Source organism: Rana temporaria, chromosome 3, assembly GCF_905171775.1.
Source record: "Rana temporaria chromosome 3, aRanTem1.1, whole genome shotgun sequence".
NCBI lineage: Eukaryota > Metazoa > Chordata > Amphibia > Anura > Ranidae > Rana > Rana temporaria.
Genome location: NC_053491.1, coordinates 392,968,606 through 392,991,497, shown reverse-complemented (window position 1 = coordinate 392,991,497; position 22,892 = coordinate 392,968,606). Strand labels below are relative to the sequence as shown.

At 43.6% G+C, this 22,892-nt stretch overlaps 1 protein-coding gene across 1 annotated transcript in view; it reads left to right on the top strand.

Annotated features, from left to right (window-relative positions):
* SAMM50 (SAMM50 sorting and assembly machinery component) overlaps positions 1 to 21,625 on the top strand; it is a 40,117-nt gene extending 18,492 nt beyond the window's left edge. Inside the window, exons 7-15 of the mRNA XM_040345819.1 lie at positions 2,756 to 2,843; positions 8,985 to 9,113; positions 10,829 to 10,900; positions 12,067 to 12,153; positions 14,774 to 14,844; positions 14,936 to 15,003; positions 16,753 to 16,899; positions 18,104 to 18,245; positions 21,424 to 21,625. Of these exons, the coding sequence (XP_040201753.1) occupies positions 2,756 to 2,843; positions 8,985 to 9,113; positions 10,829 to 10,900; positions 12,067 to 12,153; positions 14,774 to 14,844; positions 14,936 to 15,003; positions 16,753 to 16,899; positions 18,104 to 18,245; positions 21,424 to 21,469 (850 nt within the window). The 3' untranslated portion in view covers positions 21,470 to 21,625. The remainder of the gene's footprint in view (positions 1 to 2,755; positions 2,844 to 8,984; positions 9,114 to 10,828; positions 10,901 to 12,066; positions 12,154 to 14,773; positions 14,845 to 14,935; positions 15,004 to 16,752; positions 16,900 to 18,103; positions 18,246 to 21,423) is intronic.
* Positions 21,626 to 22,892: the final 1,267 nt, after the last annotated feature.

Sequence of the window (22,892 nt, the reverse complement as noted above, 5' to 3'; positions counted from 1 at the left end):
CCTAGTGCTGTCTGCAAGCAACAGAAGACTGAAGTAGTCAGTGTAAAAAAAGTAAGAAAACACTCCTTAAATAATGAAATTACTGTATTGGGGAGGGGGGGAGGCGGACTGAGGTGAGGTGACCATCATTTTTTTAATAAATAAATGTCAGTTTAAAAAAAAAAAATTGTGTTATTTTTAGCTACGTTCGCCGTCTCTGACTAAAAAAAAAACATTAATCGCAGCCACTGTGCCCATCACACGCAGCCACTGTGCCCATCACACGCAGCCACTGTGCCCATCACACGCAGCCACTGTGCCCATCACACGCAGCCATTGTGCCCATCACACGCAGCCATTGTGCCCATCACACGCAGCCATTGTGCCCATCACACGCAGCCACTGTGCCCATCACACGCAGCCACTGTGCCCATCACACGCAGCCACTGTGCCCATCACACGCAGCCACTGTGCCCATCACACGCAGCCACTGTGCCCATCACACGCAGCCACTGTGCCCATCACACGCAGCCACTGTGCCCATCACACGCAGCCACTTGTGCCACCATAAATTGTCGCCACTGTGCCCATCACACGCAGCCACTGTGCCCATCACACGCAGCCACTGTGCCCATCACACGCAGCCACTGTGCCAATCGCACGCAGCCACTGTGCCAATCGCACGCAGCCACTGTGCCCATCGCACGCAGCCACTGTGCCCATCGCACGCAGCCACTGTGCCCATCACACGCAGCCACTGTGCCCATCACACGCAGCCACTGTGCCAACACACGCAGCCACTGTGCCCATCACACGCAGCCACTGTGCCATCAATTGTCGCCACTGTGCCCATCAAACGCAACCACTGTGCCATCACACGCAGCCACTGTGCCATCACATGCAGCCACTGTTTAATCAATTGTTATTGATTAAACAGTGGCTGCCTGTCCCCAGCGTCTGTCCCCCTCCTGTGTCATGTCCCCAGCGTCTGTCCCCCTCCTGTGTCATGTCCCCAGCGTCTGTCCCCCTCCTGTGTCATGTCCCCAGCCTCTGTCCCCCTCCTGTGTCATGTCCCCAGCCTCTGTCCCCCTCCTGTGTCATGTCCCCAGCCTCTGTCCCCCTCCTGTGTCATGTCCCCAGCCTCTGTCCCCCTCCTGTGCCATGTCCCCAGCCTCTGTCCCCCTCCTGTGCCATGTCCCCAGCCTCTGTCCCCCTCCTGTGCCATGTCCCCAGCCTCTGTCCCCCTCCTGTGCCATGTCCCCAGCCTCTGTCCCCCTCCTGTGCCATGTCCCCAGCCTCTGTCCCCCTCCTGTGCCATGTCTATAACAACTACTCGTACCAGTTGTCCAACAATGATATTTACTGCTTTTTATAAAGAAATACAATTGATTTTATGCAGTATTGAGTTTAGCCTTTTGGCCCGGCCCTCCAAAATATTTTTAGTTTCTCATGTGGCCCCATCGAAAAAATAATTGCCCACCCCTGCTCTAGACAGTGCTGATTGGCCATGTGCTGATCACATGCACTCTCCAAGGGGAAAAAAGCTCTCTAGCAATACACACCAAACTGAGCATGTGTAGCTTGTCCCCCTATCCTCTGTTCTATCAGGAGATGGATTGGGAACTGTGGAAAAATGGGGGGGGGGGGGGCGTCAGAGAAGAAAGGATCAAACGATCTTTTTACACAGAAGATTAACCCCTTTAGGTTCTACAGTGAGTACAACAAGCATACTTTACTGCATATACAGACTTATTTTACTGTTGTGGGTTTAGTAACACTTTTTTAAGTTAAAGCTGTAGTAAACCCGCTGCCGTTTTTTTTTTTTTTTTTTTTTTTTTAACACCTGAAAAGCAAAAGCCATAATGAGCTAGTATGCACCGCATACTAGTTCATTATGAAATACTTACCTTAAAATGAGGTGTGAGGAACTTACCTGGTCCACGCCGAGGGAGATGAGTGAGTGAAAAACGTATATAGCGCAGCACATCGCCTCTGGGCGCTCGTTGTTCCTTTCTCCTTTGAGATCAAAAGAGATGTCCTCTTGCCTCGGCGTGTCTTCTGGGTATCGCCGCTCCAGCGCTGTGATTGGCTGGAGCGGCGATGTCGTCACTCCCGCGCATGCACGTGGGAGACTTCTCTCCGGAGAGGTCCGGCGGCGCATGCGCCGCTGCAGTCAGCGGCGCATTGCGAGGGGAATATTTTCGAAACCTTAAAGGTTTATTAGATATTCTTTATACCTACAGGTAAGCCTTATTATAGGCTTACCTGTAGGTTAAAGTGGTAGTACAGAGTTTACTACCACTTTAAACTCCAGGTTGCCCCTGCCCTTTGACCACTCTCATCCCCCTCTATTTAGTCTATGGTTCTTCGGTCCAGTCGCAAAAGGTCACAGGTCACATTCCTTTTTCACCAGTGGACTGGTCTTAAAACACTTCAGAAACCAGCACCATCCAGTGACTCCAGGGTGGCTTGATGTCAAACCCCTAGGGGGGGGTTGATCCTTGATGCCCTGGGCTCTTAGGAAGTAGGTTGAATGATGCTGGGTGTCATTGAACCTAGAAGAAGACCTGGCATTGGACTGCAGAGCAGCGAGTCTTTGCAGAATAGCATTAACAGCATTTTCTTGATTGGTTGATCTGGGTTTTTGACCTTTTTGCTAATTTTTGTTCTGTTTTATTGCATTAAATTGATAATGTGTATAAAGGTATAACATTTTTTGATTAGAATACATCTAGAAATCTGATCTGAATTTGATTTTATCTATTTACTTGTACAGTTTCTGCCTCAACTTATACAAGGTAACCGGACAGTTTCCATGGAGTTCCCTGCGAGAGACAGATCGCGGCATATCTACAGAGTTTAATGTACGGAAATTTGAATATCTATCCTTTTTTTTTTTTTTTTTTTTTTTTTTAAGACCAATTTCCCAAATACAACAGTGAAAGACAGTTTATGGTGCTCAATATATGTAGATAAGCAAATGGATAGCATGAATCGCTTGGGGCATAGCAGTTTTTGACAAACCCCCTTTGCTTGTTTCTGACCTTTTTATAACAATGTTTGGCTATTCCAAAGAAAGTGGCAGCAATTCTGAAGAAAAGTGTCTTGGAAAGCTGATCAATAGGAAAGTAAGGTCTTGTCTCCTCCACAGAAAATGTAAATTCCTCCCGGTTCCATAGAACTGATTGGGCTTGTTTGCACTGGCTGTGTTGTCAGACTTTTATGTCCCGTACACACGATCGGAAATTCCAAGGATTTTATTCTGACGGAATGTTGGCTCAAACTTGTATTGCATACACACAGTCACACAAATCTTGACGGAAATTCCGACCGTCAGGAACGCGGTTACATACAAGACGTACGACAAGCCGAGATCAATGAAGTTCAATAGGCAGTTCAGCTCTTCTGCTTGATTCTGAGCCTGTGTGTTTTTTGGCGTGTCGGATTTTCCGATGGGAACTTTTTTTTTTTTCCATCGGAAAAATATAGAACCTGCTCTCAATCCTTCTTTTTTTTTTGGGCGGAAATTCAGACAGCAAAAGTTCGGTGTAGCATATACACGGTCGGAAATCCCAACCAAATACTCACATCGAACTTTTCTTGTCGGAATTTCCGATCGTGTGTACGCGGCAATAGCGTGCTTTAGCACTAATCACTGTAAAAATGTCACTGGTTCCCAAAAAATGTCAGCTAGGTGTCCAATCTATCTGCCGCAATGTCGCAGTCCTGCTAAAAATCGCTGGTCACTGACATTACAAATGAAAAATAAATATGCCATAAATATATCCCCTATTTTGTAGACTCTATAACTTTTGCGCAAATCAATTAATATACGCTTTATTGGGATTTTTTTTTTTTACCAAAAATATGTAGCAGAATACATATTGGCCTATATTGAGGAAGAAATTTTAGAAAAAAATGTTTTGTTTTTATAGCAGAAAGTAAAAAAATATTTATTATATTTATTTATTTTTCAAATGGCGCAAACAATAAAAGCGCAGAAGTAATAAATAGCCACCAAAAGAAAGCTCTGTGTGGGGGGGAAAAAGGATGTACATTTTGTTTGGATACAGCGTCGCACAACCACGCAATTGTCAGTTAAAATGACGCAGTGCTGTATCAAATGGCCTCGTCATTAAGGGGGTAAAACATTCTGGGGCTGAAGTAGTTAATAGACTGTGCACAATACATTATTTTTATTTGAATTGTTTCTGCCAATAAGCTCTATCTTGTTGGGGGAAAAATCCTGCTTGCTGCATTTTGGGTGTGCCGTCCTGCAGGGTGCCAGCAAGTAATTGGAATGGGATGATTACAAAACGCAGCACAAGTATAAACACAGAGCAAAGTGTGTTATATATGTTTGTGGTAGGAACAAGCCTTCCACATTTGTATAGGCTGCTTTACTATGACTTCAGTGAACACTGTGAGCTTCTCGCAATGTACATTAGAAGCTGCAGCAAGTTAGCGCACGCCCCATTTTCTGGCTGGAGGACGTCCAGTATCATTTTTACGCTTTCCTACCCAGCCTTATTGTTCCTAGCCTGCCTCTTTCATTTATTGGATTTTGGTTTTTAGTCATGGAGGTGCAGCATTACCTAGGGCCCACTCCTTCACACTGACATCCACCCAACAAGGCATTTTGAAATGTTGTATAACCTCCCCCAAGATCCAGCTCACTGCTTGAATCTGAGTGCTCTTGAGAGGAGTACTGAAGCAGGGTGCCGTGATGTTTTCAGGAAGCTGCTCACCCTTGCAACCAGCCATAATCTGCCTTTATTTAAAAATGTATTTAGCATGTTGTTGATTGGGTGGGAGGGGGTGCTAAGGAAGGCATCATATAAGCAGATTGAATTGCAGCTTTAACATGGGCCTGGATTCAAAAAATGTAAGATTTGCTATCCTAGGGAACATTAGAAACAAAATACGTCTTGTTTTCTAGGCACCCCTGTTCCCTGGGCCTCATAGCCGTGTATCGGCAGTATGAGATCATGTAGGGCACTGTGGCTGCTAATATGAGATTTGGAGTAAGATTTTGTGATGTCATTATTGGCTGTTGGCTTTGACAACTTCCTGTTAGGATAGCACAGGCCAGTTCCAACTCTTATCTGAACCTCACTGAGGACCTGCGTCGGCTTCATTTTTTTATTTTTTGTCCTGTGGGTCTGTACATTCTGTACCTCTCCTCCTACTGCAGTTAGATTATTACTCCTCCTGAGTCATGAGAGCGCTCTGATCTCTGATATGAGAAAGCAAAGCCTCATACTAAGAAGGATGCCTCCACACAACTATGGTGCAAACACAGCATAGGAAGTCCCTAATGGGAAAAGACTGCAGGCAATACAGATGACTGGTCCTTTTTTTTTTTGGCATAACATTAACCCTTCAGGGCATAATTATTGTAGTCTGTCTCTTTCCAACATTTAGGAACTGGTTTTTCTGTTTTGTGATTGTAAAGTTCTTAACCACTTCCCGACGGCCGTACGACTTTATACGGCCGCAGGGTGTTTGTAATTCTTTAACGCGCCGTCTTTTTACGGCCTCCGCTTCTCCTGGCCACTGGGGGGCGCGCAAGCACGCCCGCCGCATCACTGAGATGCCGATGCGCGTGCCTGGCGGCCGCGATGTCCGCCGGGCTCCCGCGATCGGCGGTTACAGAGACAAGGACGTGGATCTGTGTGTGTAAACACACAGATCCACGTCCTGTCAGGGAGAGAGGAGACCGATCTGTGTCTCTTGTACATAGGGACACAGATCGGTCACCTCCCCCAGTCAGTCCCCTTCCCGCACAGTTAGTAACACTAGGCAGGGTACACATTTAACCCCTCCCTCACCCCCTAGTGTTGACCCCTTCAATGCCAGTCACATTTATACAGTAATTAGTGCATATTTATAGCACTAATCACAGTATAAATGTGAATGGTGCCAAAAATGTGTCAAAAGTTTCCCATGTGTCCGCCATAATGTCGCAGTCCCAATAGAAATTGCAGATCGCCGCCATTACTAGTAAAAAAAAAAATAATAATAAAAAATAATAATTCTGTCCCCTATTTTGTAGGCGCTATAACGTTTGCGCAAACCAGTCGCTTACTGTGATATTTTTTTTTTTTTTACCAGAAATATGTAGAATACGTATCGGCCTAGACTGATAAAAGAAAAAAAAAATTTGCTATTTATTATAGCAACAAGTAAAAAAAAAAAATATATATATAATTTTTTTTTTAAATTGTCGCTTTATTTTTGTTTATAGCGCAAAAAATAAAAACCGCAGAGGTGATCAAATACCACCAAAAGTAAGCTCTATTTGTGGGAAAAAAAGGACGTCAATTTTGTTTGGGAGCCACGTCGCACGACCGCGCAATTGTCAGTTAAAGCAACGCAGTGCCGAATCGCGAAAAGTCCTCTGGTCAGGAAGGGGGTATATGTGCCCAGTAAGCAAGTGGTTAAAGGAGAAGTCCAGCCTGTTTTGTTTTTTTTTTCTAGGCTGGGTTTCTCCTCTGGGTCACAGGAGTGCAACCGTTTTGCACTCCTGTGACCCATTTTCAGCAGAAAGCGGTCTGAAGTCTGCTCTACGCTGACGCCACTGCCATCAGTCAGGGCAGCGCGTCATCCTGACTTCCCAGTCTGGATCCACCAGCTGCCTTGATTGATGGCAGTGTCAGCGGGACGCTCCCCGCCCCTCCACGGCTTAGCGCTCCAATGAGTGCGGAAAAGTAGAGCAGAAGCAATGCTGACTGGCAGTCGGCATCGCTTCTGCTCGGGGAGGAGTGAGAACCGAGCCATCGGCGGTGTTTGGTGGCTCAGTTCTCGGTGCAGAGACGCAGCGTTGGTCTGATGCTGCATCCATCAAGGTAAGTATGAATAGGGGAAAAATAAATAAAAACCCATTCTTCTCTTTTTAAACACAGAATATTCAATTCTCCTAAAAGTGCTTTAATCAGAGTGCAGTAAAAAGATTATGGGCTTTTTGCAATGATGGGGCAGATATTACTTTATAGAAAAGATATGTCTCTTCATGAGGATTTTATGGGTCTGTGAAATATACAGCCCTGTACAAGGTATTATGGGGATGGGTAGAAGATGGTGGGTGTTTGGTTTGGAGGAATCTGGAACGCTGCTTCAGTGTAAACTGAGTTGTCCAGAGGATTTAGTAAGATGGTGTAAAGCAGCAATCCTATTCAACTTTTACTTAAAGTGATATTAAAGTCTTGTTTTTTTGGTTATACTTGCCTGTTCTGTGTAAAGGTTTTGCACAAAGCAGCCCACATCCTCCTCTTCTCGGGTCCCTTGCTTGCGCTCCTGGCCCCTCCCTCTTGCCGAGTTTCCCCACAGCAAACCACTTGCTATGGGGGCACCCGAGCCAAGCTGCTGTTCTGCGTGTCCACTCAGACATGGAGCCGCGGCTCGGCCCTGCCCCCTCTCTCTCCTCATTGGCTCACTAACTTTGACAGCAGTGGGAGCCAATGGCGCAGCCAACCAGGAGGCAGCGTCCCAGACAGCCGAGGCTCTCGTGCAACAACGCTGGATCGAGATGGGGCTCGGGTAAGTATTAAGCCCACCTCTTTTACTCTGTAAAAATTGTATTGGCATGTGCATATAAATTCCTGTCTATTGCCTAAAGAGTCAGCTATGAGTAAGCACCAGTAGTTACGGTGTGAAACATGTCAGCTGTTTGCATATTTTGCTGTATGGTTTTTAACAAATAAAGAAATCAGTATGAGGGGAGCTGCTGCACACAGAAGGTGGTGTGTGTGTGTGTGTGTGTGTGTTTGTGTTTGTGTTTGTGTTTGTTTGTGTTTGTGTTTGTGTTTTTAAATCTTAATACATAGAATTCATTAAGATAAAAAACCTTCTGCCTTTTTAGAACCACTTAAATTTGGGGTAAAAATTTCCTAAGCTGTTGAAGACTGCTCCCCGTTAGGGAAGTGTTTTAAGATGGTTCTTGGGTAGGTGAATTAATATACAGAACCCAAATACGTGTTTTTCTGCCTGTCTTACCAGCTAAGGCTGGCCATAGACTGTTTCAATCTCAGTCAGTTCAACAGTAACCAGCCAAGATTCGAACCATGTATGGGCAGCCTGAATGTACCCAAGTAAATTCATCGATCAACTTTGGGTACAACCAGCCTGACAAATTTTACATGCGATTATTGCTAGCCACTAACCATAATCACTGTGTTCTTCTGGCGGAGACGGGGTTCCCCCGCCCCTCTGCCGGGTGAACACAATAGATTGGCAGGAGGGATTCCCCCGTCGGCACTGACCAGCCCGTGGTTTCTCTTTAAGCAACAAGAATGCTTTGTTGGACTGGACATCTGATCTTATGCTGGATCAGGAGCTTATTAAGCAGTAAATCAAAAACAAAGATCTTTTCTTAAACTGAATGGTGGGCGGGTAATCTTTTGGCTTTGTTTGCAAGTATGCCCAGCGTACTTGCAGACTAAGGCATTTGCTTACCCCCTTCTGTGCTGTCATCCAGTGATGACTGGTTCAGGATCCTCTCACCACTGCATCTCCTGCCCAGCTTTCTCCATTTTCAATTCTTTCAGGTTCACCAGCAATCCTCTTTGGCCATTTGGGTGGTCACTGATGGCATTTGTGTAGGAGTTGCGTTGTCTGTGGCACCCAGCTCTTTTTTCAGCATGCCGAGAATAAACCAAAGCTTTACATTGCATGGGGCATGCACAGTGCAGTGTAAACAGAAAAAGTCACTGGGAGCCAGAGAAGGCCTTTTTTTTATTTATTTATATTTTTCAAAGTCTCTTCTGAAAAACTCATTTTTTAGTAAGCTTTTAGTAAGTTTTGCTCCACTTTAATGGGTCTTTAAAAACAAATAGTGAGTGCCATACTCAATGAATTATACAGTGTACATTTTTCTTGAAGCCTTTCACCTGGGGTGGTTATATCCTACCCATGCAGAGCTCCAATCTCTGTAAATGGTTATGTTAAACTTTCATCTGTCATCACTTTGAGTGTCTGATGGTATTGTCTTGTTTCTCTGATAACAGTTCCCGATCTGGAAGACCAATCACACCTTGAAGTGGGAGGGAGTTTGGAGAGAACTTGGTTGCTTGGCCCGAACAGCATCGTTTGCCATACGAGAGGAGAGTGGACACTCGCTGAAGTCTTCTCTAGCAGTAAGCCGCACTTTTCCTAAAAGTGATCGATCTGTGTGCAACTTTGTTCCGCTAGTGGACAGAATATGTGTTCTGGGGGATTTCTCAACGGATGAATTCATCCAAGAATCTCCTAAATGAGCAAATGCTCAGTGACTAATTTCCTGCTCTTATTTAGTTCTGTGGAACAGAAGAGTGGAGATCAATTGATAAGTTTCTGCTACGCAGTTAAAGTATATCTAACCCCCGAGAACAAAAGTGTAATAATATTGAAGCGTACCAGCCCTCGGATGCATTTGTTTTTTTCTTTATTTTACCTGGCCTGGAGTGACATTGCTCCCTCTGTTAGTCTGTTAGAACCATGGAATACTTATTATCTTCTCCTCTCTATAACAGAAAGGTGTTCTGCAGTTTACAGAACAGAACAGAGAACTATCCTAACTGATATCTTCCTCTATTCTCTGCCTCTGCTGACTGTTATCAGCTCACAGAATTTCTGGCAGGATCAAGATATTTTGTTGCCCTTAATGAACAGATCTACCAACACATTTTCAGAGGTATATTCGACAGACCAAATGGGAGCAAATAAGAATAGTTCATTATTGGGGTCTCCATATACTTTAACCTCCAGCATTGTAGGATTGAAGAAAATTGATTTGAGCAGTTGCTCTTCTAGGCTGGCCATACATTTTACAATCTTCTTATTCAATTTTCATTAGGTTTACCTTCAACTATGTAGTGCAGGGATGAGCAATTAGCGGACCTCCAGCTGTTGCAAAACTACAAGTCCCATCATGCTTCTGGCTCTGGGTGTCGTGCTTCTGGCTGTCAGAGTCTTACTATGCCTCATGGGATTTGTAGTTCTGCAACATCTGGAGGTCCGCTAATTGCATATCCCTGATTTGTAGTGCATAGGGGCCAGACACTGCAAGTTTTTTTTTTTTTTTTTTTTTTTTTTTTTTTTTTTTTTTTCACCTTGATGCATTAAAGTGAAAAAACACGTAGGTTTACAACCCCTTTAAGCAGAGAGCAGGGCTGTGGGAGGACCTCGGCGGCTTCCCCCACTACAGGCTGTCTACAGAACACTACAGCCGGCCTAAGACCAGTCACTCTGCACAAGATGAAAGAGCAGCAGTGATCGGTCTTTATTACAGGAAGCTCCTACGCAAAGGGAACGTTTACACTGGATTCCTGCACAGATCTAGAAAAAGCACACCAAAATTAAAGGCTGGGTTCACACCTATGCGAGTTTCCCCGCATCCAATTAGCATTGTAGGAGAATGTGACTGGCTCGCTATGGAGCCGGCTCACATATCCCTGCAGCAGGTCCGGTGCAAATTTCTGAAAAAAATTGTGCTTTTTTTGCTGCGTTTCGGCACCGAATTCAGCCCATAATTCGGGCTGAAATCGGACCTGAAACGGTGAACCAGCACGCACCGGACCCCTGCTGTGCGACTGTTGCGGTGATAGTGTGAACCGAGCCTTAGGAAGAATACACATGCCTCTGATAATTTAACAATATTTGTTTATCCCGGAGTTCAGCTTTAAAAGTATTGTTTTTACATTGGAAGAGATACTGTATCCCATGACATTTTAGTAGTGGAATTTAGCTTCACCTGTAGCACTACTCAAAATTATTTCAGATGTTTCATAGTTGGCTGCATGCTGGTAAGAATGATGTACCTTGCTATGGACTGTGTTTTTAATAATTATTAACCTGTAATGCTTCATTTCAGCATACAATGGTGATTGATAGCCGCAACTCTACAATCCTGCCTAAAAGAGGTGCCTTACTGAAGATCAATCAGGTAATTTCTGTAAAGTGTACTCCTAGAAGTAACTGACAGGCTGGCTAAAGATGGATATCTCCCCAAGAACCCTGTGCGGGGACTTGGCTATACTGTACACCTGACTATCACATTGATAAAGGCTTGTAGGACATCTTATTTCAAACCCATGTGCATTAATATAGAGCAGTTGGCCCCTTTGTTACTATAATGGCCTTACTCTTCTGATGTGTCTGGAGAATTTGTGCCCAATTTTGAGGTCGGGTACTGATGTTGGATGAATAGCGACTTGCTAATAATTGACATTCCAGTTCATTTTAAAGGTATGCTACCCACTCAAGTTCCTCCAAATAAAACTGATCAATCCACAGGGAAAGGCCCTTTCCCAAACGGTTATCACAAGGCTGGAAGTGCACAATTTATTAAAATGTCTTTGTATGATGTAACATTAGCAGTAACCTTTGCTGCAAACACCCAAACTTGACCGTTTGAAGGGGTGTCTACATACTTTTGGCAATATAGTAAAGGTGTGATGGTCCAGTGTCCACAACCCTTTGACCATAAAATGCATGCCTGTACCCACACAAGTACTGTGCCCTCTGCAATCGCACCACTTTACAGGCAGACTAAGGGGACCCCTCAGGCACTATATTTAACTACTTGCCGACCAGCCACCGACTTGACCCTAAGGCCTCTTCCACACAGGGCAGACTCTGTTGGAGTCTGCCTGCTCAGCGAGAAGATGGCTGGTGTGCGTCCCATCCGCTTATGCAGAGCTGAAATGACCAGCCTGCTCTCCTCTATGGGCTGTAAACAGACTGCCTGCCATCCAATCCACCAGACGGACACCCACCGCTCCATAGAGGAGATTTGAGGGTCCACCTGAAAAACTGACAGGCAGACCTGATCGGTCCGCTAGTGTGAAAGGATCCTAAGAGGCATGATCACGGTATTGGTCTCTCCCTCTCCTCCAGCTTGAGGAAACCCACCAAAAACTGGAGAGAACTTAAAACGCACAGACATTATTCCCAGTGAGCCTAGAACCCTGCTGCTCCCATTTAAAATAAATGTGTTTTTTTACACACATGCTAAAGGTGTACAAAATGATGTTTACTTTGAATGATGACTTTGTATTGCTCTTGTGATTGGTCTGTATTCCAAGTCATTCTGATGTTTGTGTCTCACAGGAGCTAGCCGGGTACACAGGAGGAGATGTCAGTTTCTTAAAGGAAGACTTTGAGCTGCAGCTGAACAAACGGCTCTCGTGGGACTCTGTAAGTTCACTTTATAGAGCAATAAAAGCCCTCAATAAAATCGGATATAAAACACAAAGGGTTTATTTGTCATCCATGACCATGAAGAGCACTCATTTGGCCCCAGGCCCAGCTGTGTAGTTAGAACCACACAGATTCCATTCTAGTTTTAGGTATTCAATTTACATACAGTGGTCTCAGGTTTGTTGACCTTAATACAAGATATGTAAATTATTGCTTCAGTACAATGGGTCTTGCAAGCAATACAATATCTTACCTAGTCAGGTGGAAAAAAAGACACAAGTTCAACCAATAATAATAAAAAAAAAAATCATGCAATCCCATTATACACAATCCTATACCCAGTTGATCCAGAGAGAAAAATTCCTTCCTGATCCCCCGAGAGGCAATCTGACTTTGTCTATAAATGTTAGTACCTAGTTATATTATATATAAAAAAAATTTTAACATGACATTCAGCCGAGTTGTCAGAATGACAATCGGCTGTTTTTTTTATTTTTATTTCAGTGCCGTACATACCGTATTTTCACCGCCGCTTCCGGGTATGTAATGTGCGGGACTCGGCGTTCCTAATTGATTGACATCATTCTGTCAACTCGGCTGAATGTCATGTTAAAAATATTTATTTTTTTGTGTGAACCCCCGCTTTAAGGAAAGAATCCCGACTTTTTTTTTAAAGCAATCTACTGAGATGGACAGAACCACCTCTGGAGGGAGTCTATTCCACATTTTCACAGGTCTTGCTGTGAAGAAACCTTTCCGTATTTTGAGATGAAATCTTTTTTCCCTTCCTAGATGTAAAGGGTGTCCCCTTGGCCTCTGTGATGACCTTAAAGTGAATAACTCAACACCAAGTTCACTATATGGACCACTTATGTTTTTGTACATGTTGATCGTATCCCCCTTTAACCACTTAAGGACCGCCTCCCGCACATATACGTCGGCAGAATGGCACGGCTGGGCACATGCACGTACAGGTACGTGCTGTGCTATTGTCCAGTCGCAGGCGCGCACCCGCGACACGGTCCGAAACTCTGGGACCCGATCGCCGCTGGAGTCCCGCGATCGGTCCCCGGAGCTGAAGAACGGGGAGAGCTGTATGTAAACACAGCTTCCCCGTTCTTCACTATGGGGGCGTCATCGATCGTATGATTCCTTTTATAGGGGGACACAATCGATGACGTCACACCTACAGCCACACCCCCCTACAGTTGTAAACACACTTCAGGTCACACATAACCCCATCAGCGCCCCCCATGGTTAACTCCCAAACTGCAAATGTCATTTTCACAATAAACAATGAATTTTAAATGCATTTTTTGCTGTGAAAATGGCAATGGTCCCAAAAATGTGTCAAAATTGTCCGAAGTGTCCGCCATGTCATGAAAAAAATCGCTGATCGCCGCCATTAGTAGTAAAAAAAAATTTTTTTTTTATAAAAATGCAATAAAACTATCCCCTAATTTGTAAACGCTATAAATTTTGCGCAGACCAACAGATAAACGCTTATTGCATTTTTTTACCAATACGTATCGGCCTAAACTGAGGAAAAAACGTTTTTATATATATATTTTTGGGGGGTATTTATTATAGCAAAAGGTAAAAAATACTGATTTTTTTTTTTTTTTTTTTTTTCAAAATTGTCGCTTTATTTTTGTTTGTAGCGCAAAAAATAAAAACCGCAGAGGTGATCAAATACCACCAAAAGAAAGCTCTATTTGTGGGAAAAAAAGGATGCCAATTTTGTTTGGGAGCCACGTTGCACGACCGCAATTGTCAGTAAAAGCGACGCAGTGCCGAATCGCAAAAAGGGGCAAGGTCCTTTAGCTGCATTTTGGTACGGGTCTTAAGTGGTTAATCTCCTTTTCTCCAGAGAGAATAAATTCAGTTCCTCTAATATTTCCTCATAGCTGAGTTTCTCCATGCCTCTTATCAGTTTGGTTGCCCTTCTGTGTGCCTTCTACAGTTCCCCGATATACTTTTTCCCAGTGCGTATGCTCGAAATTAACCCGCAACAAGCCAATGCTTACGACGTGAAGGTCATTCTATGCAAAGCCCTATTCGCGAACGACTTGCGCAAACAACGTAAAATTTTCAAAATTCGACGCAGGAACGACGTCCGTACTTAATATTGAGTACGCCTCATATAGCAGGAGTAACTTTACACCGAAAAAAGCCTTACGGAAACTACGTAAAAAAATGCGCCGGCCGGACTTGCGTTTGTGGATTCGCGTATCTAGCTAATTTGCATACTCAACGCAGAATTCTACGGAAGCGCCACCTAGCGGCCAGCGTAAATATGCACCTTAGATCCGACGGCGTACTAAGACGTACGCCAGTCGGATCTAGCCCAGCTTCAGGCGTATCTTGTTTTGTGGATACAAAACAAAGATACGCCGGAGCAAAATAGAAGTTACGCGGCGTATCAATAGATACGCCGTCGTAACTTCTTTGTGGATCTGCCCCTTAGTGTGCTACTCATTGATCCAGTTAATAGGCTTTTTGATTCCTTTTAGTCCCTTCTCACTATAACCTGTATGGTTCTACTGTCATATATTTTATTTCAGGAATACACTTTACATAAGTGAACCACAATTTGTGTTTTTTTTTTTCCCAACAGGTACTTTCTACTTCCCTGTGGGGGGGAATGTTGGTTCCATTAGGAGATAGACCGTCCAGCATTGCAGATCGGTGAGTTCAACAGAAAATGCTCCTTGATTAGCCATAAAAATTCAAAAGTGTAATGATTTTATTTTACTTATATTTTTTTTGTGCTTAAAAGATTTTATTTGGGAGGACCAACAAGCGTGCGTGGATTTAGTATGTACAGTATTGGACCTCAGAGCGAAGGTAAGCCCATTTTAAAGGGCCAGTAAATATTAACCACATGGGGTGTCGCTTGAATAAGCTGTATGGCTTAACTTAACTATGTTTGTTACTCTGTCTAAATGATCACGTTTTATCAATTCACCAGGCTAAAAAGCAGAGGAACATCGCTCCTCCCCTTGTGAGCCATTTATTTTTACACAGGAAGAGATGGCTTGGTCTCCTTACAGGTGGAGCATTTTAGAGCTAAACTGCAAAATTCTTCCTTTGCAGTGGGAATTCAAAAACACTTATCCATTACTTCTGCCTTACTTCCTGGACAGACTTTAGGACATGACACCGCAAGGAGTTGACTAGCTGAGGGTAGATCATGCAGGGTGCGTGCTAATGAAATCGGCTGGTCAACTCCTTCCTGTGTTAAAACCTAAAGACTGTCCAGGAAGTAAGGCAGAAGTAATCTCGCAGTGTTTTTGAACAGCCATGAAGAGAGTGAGGTAAGAGCGTGGAGAATAAGTGGAAAGCTGTTTTTATTTTTCCAAAAGTACATTAATGCTATTTTGGTACATGGGGGAGCTGGAATTGAGATGGGGGGGGGGGGGTGTAATCTTGGAATTTAAAGAGCCCTCCCCTTGTATAAAAGCTCCTCTGCTGCTTTGAGATACAGTACAGACCAAAAGTTTGGACACACCTTCTCATTCGAAGAGTTTTCTTTATTTTCATGACTATGAAAATTGTAGATTCACACTGAAGGCATCACAACTATGAATTAACACATGTGGCATTATACATAACAAAAAAGTGTGAAGAACCTAGAATATGAAATATATTTTCAGTTGTTTCAAAGTCGCCACCTTTTGCTTTGATTACTGCTTTGCACACTCTTGGCATTCTCTTGATGAGCTTCAAGAGGTCGTCACCTGGCGCAGCACCCCATCACTCTCCTTCTTGGTCAAATAGCCCTTACACAGCCTGGAGGTGTGTTTGGGGTCATTGTCCTGTTGAAAAATAAATGATGGTCCAACTAAACGCAAACCGGATGGAATAGCATGCCGCTGCAAGATGCTGTGGTAGCCATGCTGGTTCAGTATGCCTTCAATTTTGATTAAATCCCCAACAGTGTCACCAGCAAAGCACCCCCACACCATCACACCTCCTCCTCCATGCTTCACGGTGGGAACCAGGCATGTAGAGTCCATCCGTTCACCTTTTCTGCGTCGCACAAAGACACGGGGGTTGGAACCAAAGATCTCAAGTTTGGACTCATCAGACCAAAGCACAGATTTCCACTGGTCTAATGTCCATTCCTTGTGTTCTTTAGCCCAAAACAAGTCTCTTCTGCTTGTTGCCTTTCTTTAGCAGTGGTTTCCTAGCAGATATTCTACCATGAAGGCCTGATTCACACAGTCTCCTCTTAACAGTTCTAGAGATGTGTCTGCTGCAAAAGGTGGCTACTTTGAGGAACCTAGAATATGAAATATATTTTCAGTTGTTTCACACTTTTTTGTTATGTATAATTCCACATGTGTTCATTCAGAGTTTTGATGCCTTCAGTGTGAATCTACAATTTTCATAGTCATGAAAATAAAGAAAACTCTTTGAATGAGAAGGTGTGTCCAAACTTTTTTGGTCTGTATAGAACAATTCAGTGGTCATTGTATGGGTTTTTTTTTCTACTATTGTAAGTCTCTGTGACATGTGTAGAAAGTTACATTAAATGCCCATGTTACAGAACTATTAGGCATGTAGTTGGTTGTAATTATCTGTCTTTTACAGGTGACTACCTTGGTGGTGAAGCATACTGGGCTGGTGGTGTTCACCTTTACACCCCACTACCTTTCCGTCCCGGACGTGGTGGTTTTGGGGATCTTTTTCGGACCCACTTCTTTCTTAATGCTGGAAACCTCTGCAACCTGAATTATGGTATGTATATAGAATAGATCATTGGACAATAGGTGTCTTTATGAGCTACATTTTAGTTATTTTTGTATTTTTGCATTAAAGAGTAACTGAATTTGTTTCAGGAACAGCCCCCCCACCCGTCTGTCCTTGATCAACAAGATATCGCTTGCTAGATCACCAGGCTGCTTGTACGCATAAGACATTGTTATATTAGAGTTCAGTGAAAGGCAACAAAATTGATAAGACAGGTGGAGGACCTCCGCTATGAAGGATGATTACATTCACTCTGATGGTCAGGCAGAGGGTAATATGATGGAAAAGTACAAATATATCAAATGTGGCTCCAAAAGCTATACTAATCTGTTTAAGGGCCCTGAAGAGGACATGTAGCCACGGTTAGAGGGGTTGGGGGGGGGGAGGTTTATCCTTGGATTACAGAAAGGGTTCTTCACTGTTAGGCTTGCCATAGACAGCGCAAATTTCTTTCCTGCAACCACGGGTTTCAGGAAAGAAAATTGTTCGCTTTCCCTATCAACACAGACAGTCCCTCCCACCCAGCTATTGCGTGAGAGTGATTATTGCTAGTGGCTATAACAGCTGCTTGCAATAATTGCATATATATATATTCAGCAGGCTGGTAGTACCCAAGTTGATCAATCGCTCAGCATTGGTACATTCAGCTTGTCCATACATGGTTCAAACCTCTGCCTGTTTCTGCTGAACTGGCCAATTTTGAACCATCTATGACTGGCTTTAGAGCAGTAAAAATGTGGAACTTCCTCTCCTAGGAAGTCAAGGAAAGAAGTATGTCACCAGCACGCCAAGGATCTCCAGAATGGGTCCCATGTTTTATTCAGAGACTGCATCATGGTTACAATAGCAACATTTCTGAGCCTCGCAGGACCCCTTCATCAGGCATTTAGCACAAAATGTAGCTATTGTAACCACAATGTGATCGCTGAATAAAGCTTTGGGCCCTCTCTGGGGATCCTGGGTGTGCTAGTGCCATACTTCTTGCCTTGAATGTCTTCAGTTTCCAGTCAGTTGGTCGCTGCAGCATCCATTTACATTTACAACCAACTTCAGGAATGTGTGCACTGGGAATTTTGTACTTGGACTCCCCTAGGAAGTGGTACAAGGTGAGAGCTTCGAAAACTTTTTAGATCTCTTCCTCCTGAGATGGCATCTTTCTAATCCATTGTGTGTTCTCATCCTCCATGCTCAGGTGAAGGTCCAAGAGCTCACATCCGCAGGCTGGCTGAGTGTATCCGCTGGTCTTATGGTGCAGGCATTGTGCTTCGGCTGGGAAACATTGCAAGACTTGAACTCAATTACTGCATCCCTATGGGCGTCCAAAACGGAGACAGGTCTGTGTTCACATGGTGTTGGATTAGTACATGGCTTCTTGTATTTGTTCTGTATTGTTTTTCCCTAAAAACAAAATAGCTCAGTGGAATGCCAAGGAAGGATGGCATGAGTAGCTAGGTCCAAATGGCTCCCAAAGAGGACCTGTTATGAAAGAAATATGGTGCAGCCTTTATTAACGTGTTTTGAAAGCTTAACCACTTCCCGACCGCCGCATGTACATTTACGTCGGCAGAATGGCATGGACAGGCAGATCAACGTACCTGTACGTGCCTGCCTAGACGTGGGTCGGGGGTCCGATCGGGACCCCCCCCCCCCCCCCGGTACTTGCGGCGGTCGGATTCCCTCGGGTCGCGATCCGGGACGACGGCGCGGCTATTCGTTTATAGCCGCTCCGTCGCGATCGCTCCCTGGAGCTGAAGAACGGGGAGAGCCGTATGTAAACACGGCTTCCCCGTGCTTCACTATGGCGCTGCATCGATCGAGTGATTTCTTTTATAGGGAGACTCGATCAATGACGTCATTCCTACAGCCACACCCCCCTACAGTTGTAAACACACACTAAGTGAACACTAACTCCTACAGCGCCACCTGTGGTTAACTCCCAAACTGCAACTGTCATTTTCACAATAAACAATGCAATTTAAATTATTAATAAATAATTAATAAAAATGCAATAAAACTATCCCCTATTTTGTAAACGCTATAAATTTTGCGCAAACCAATCGATAAACGCTTATTGCGATTTGTTTTACCAAAAATAGGTAGAAGAATACGTATCGGCCTAAACTGAGGAAAAAACATTTTTAAGATGTTTTTGGGGGATATTTATTAGAGCAAAAAGTAAAACATATTGAATTTTTTTCAAAATTGTCGCTCTATTTTTGTTTATAGCGCAAAAAATAAAAAAAGCAGAGGTGATCAAATACCACCAAAAGAAAGCTCTATTTGTGGGGAAAAAAGGACGCAAATTTTGTTTGGGAGCCAGGTCGCACGATCGCGCAATTGTCTGTTAAAGCGACGCAGTGACGAGTTGTAAAAACCCCTTGGGTCATTTAGCAGCATATTGGTCCGGTCCTTAAGTGGTTAAGCAAGCTGTGGGGCAGTCATCCTTGTCCATTCTCCTCTCGTACTGAATCGCTGGCTCAGGACAAGTATGCAGTGAAAGGGGGCCTGGCCCAGGTCGGCAACTCACTAAGTAGTGAATGAAGCAAGGTTGAGGATATCGGGCCCAGAGCCAAAATTTTATTTTCCATAGAGATGGGGAAGGGTTGGAGCCTCTCTATATTTCTGGCTCTGTTCTGGTGAGATTACCTCTCACTTCCTGTGAGCGCAGAGGACTGTCTGAGCCTCCCTGTCATAGTGACAACCGCACCCTCCATTTCTAGTACAGAAACCCGGAGGTGAAGGAGAAGAAAATAAAAGCCAAGAGACATTTTAAAAGCAGAAATCCAGCCAGCATTTCAGTTCTTCTTACAGCTTGCATGATATTTTAGTGATTATATATACTTTAAAGCTGAACTCGCTTATGACTTAAATTAATGCAGATTTTTAATCATGAGTACCTAAATTTGACCTGGTACTAGCCTCGTGCAGTTTTTGTACAGCAGGGCTGAAGTGTGAAATGGGAGGAAGCAGCACAAGGATCCAAAAGGCATGCTGATAGGAGGAGAGAGCTAAGTGAAAGCGAGATGAGCTCATCACTGTGCTGCTTCTCCTTTTCACTGTCCATTCACATGCTGGGGTGGGTCCAGGACAACCAGGGCTCAGTGGGTTGAATGATGCCGGCAAGAAGACAGAATATCTAATGTCAGAAAAAGCATTGCAGGGAAAGGGGCAGATCCACAAAGAAAGTACGCTGGCGTATCTATTGATACGCTGGCGTACTTTCAAATTTCCCGCGTCGTATCTTTGTTTTGAATCCTCAAAACAAGATACGACGGCATCTGGGTTAGATCCGACAGGCGTACGCCTTCGGATCTTAGATGCTATTCTTCGGCGTCTGCTGGGTGGCGTTCCTGTCGTAATCCGCGTCGAGTATGCAAATTAGCTATTTCCGACGATCCACGAACGTACGAGCGGCCGACGCATTATTTTACGTAGTTTTCGTTTGGCTTTTCTCGGCGTATAGTTAAAGCTGCTATCTGGTGGCGTACGCAATGTTAAGTATGGCCGTCGTTCCCGCGTCGAATTTTAATTTTTTTATTTTGTTTGCGTACGTCGTCCGTGAATGGGGCTGGACGCCATTTACGTTCACGTCAAAACCAATGACATCCTTGCGACGTCATTTCGAGCAATGCAACCTGGGAGTTTTGACAGACGGGCCATGCGCAGTTCGTTCGGCGCGGGGACGCGCTTCATTTAAATGAAACACTCCCCCTACTCGCCGCATTTGAATTCCGCGCCCTTACGTCGCGAGAGATAAACTGCGCCGCCGTAACTGCGCCGGCGCAAATTCTTTCTAGATTCAAAGATTTGACAAGTAAGTTACAGCGGCGTAGCGTATCTCAGATACGCTGCGCGGGTGCAGATCTTTGTGAATCTGCCCCAAAATGTCTGGGTTAAAGCTGCATGTTATAGCTGGTTTTGTTATTTATTTAATGCTGTAGTAAACTGTGTTTTTGCAAATTTTACCTTACAGATAAGCTTTCTACTAAAGTCTATACTTGGATATTCACATATTTTGCATCCGGTGACATCGCCACCAAATTCGCACTGCACTCTGAAAGGACGGCATGCTGTGTATGCCATCCCTTTAGAGCCCTGTGCCTCCTTGTACACATGTGCAGAAGTTGCGTCATCGCGGCTTGGCCATTCAAACAGCCTTAGCCAGGGAAGGAAGAACAAGTGAGGATGGAAGCCCTGTCTGTTTTCGGGGCTTCGTTTTACATACTAGCAGTCTTTCATACTAGCACATTATGCCGTTACCTTGCAGAGAGCCCGAATATTTTAATTTTTTTGAGATTTACTACTGCTGTTCATTTTTATCTTTTTGGCTGGCGGTCTGCTCGCCTCTTATCTTTGACTATTCTTTGTCTTCTTTGATAGACTTGTGTTGGTCTTTCTGTATATGGGATCTGCACAGTAGAAAGCTTCAGCAGGAATTTGTACTGGACATACAGTATATATTTTTTTTCAGTATGGTAAATATTGTACTTTTTTTTTTTTTTTTTGCTTTAGGATATGTGATGGAGTCCAGTTTGGAGCTGGCATTCGCTTCCTTTAACCGATGGCGGGATCTAATACAAAAGCACTTCAGATGGAAATCTCTGCACTATTTAAACACCGTTCTGTTTTTCTTAAAATTCGTAAATTCTGTTTGCATACAATGTTTTACCCACAAGTTTATGCAGAAAGCTGTACTAATAAAACAAAAAAGTGATTTTTGTCTTGTAATTTCTATATATGAAGATTTTGTTCCCTCCAGTCTTCCCTATAGTCTTGCACAAGTGTACAGCTCCTCACCTGTACTGAAATAGCTTACTCTGCTTTCACTGTACACAGTGATCTATCTTGCAATGTGTATCAGAAGCTTCAGCAAGTCCGAGCCTGCCTCGTTTCCTGGCTGGAGGATATCCAGCATCATCTAGCCCTTCCAGAGCCTGACTGCAATTGGCATGCTCCTTTCAGTCATTGAATTTCAGTTCTTTTAATTAATCGACACATGATAACAATGTAATCAAACTGTCATGAATGGATTTTCTTTCATGAACAGCTTGCTTATGGTTGTAATCTGTGATTGGCCTGGCTACCTGTACCATGTGACTAGCTGTACTCAATCGCAACCATAAGCATGTTCATAAACTTTAACCCAATAATGACCACTAAAACTATTGCTTATACTGTGTTTCCCCGAAAATAAGCCTGGGTCTTATATTAATTTTGGCAACAAAAGACCCAGTAGGGCTTATTTTCGGGGTAGGGCTCGACACATGCTGCCTTCTCTCCCCATCTCCCTCCCTGCCTGTCTGGCCAGTGGAGCTGAGTAAAAGTGGGTTTAAAAAATCCCAAAATGCACCGTATTACACAATGCAAATTTCTCTGCAATCTATCTGTGATAAAAAAAAACTGTTACAGCGTCCTGACCCACTGATCCTCTCTTCCAGCCCTGACCTTAATTTTCTGGTGCAGCCCAGGGCACGCTCCGAGCATTGCATAGAAAGGGGCACAAGATCCTCCGCTGGCAGAAGAGGAGAGCAGCAGGGATCAGCTGAGCGCCACCCGGTGCTTACATAGCTCGCCGGAGCATCCCCCCCCCCCCCCCCCCCCCAGAGTAGTACAGTGTCACTATAGTGACACTGAACTAATCTAATGACGGGATGTACAAAATGGTAAAAAAAAAAAAAATATATATATATTATTCAGTTTAAAAAAAAAAAAAAATATATATATATATATATATATATATATATATATATATATATATATATATATATATATATATATATAAACTGAAATATATATATATATATATATATATATATATATATATATAAACTGAAATATATATATATATATATATATATATATATATATATATAATAATATAATATAATATAATATAATTATTTTTTTTTTTTTTTTTTTACATGCTGCCACCAGTCAGTATCCTTGATAATCACCACACCAGTCATATGATGATACTGGTG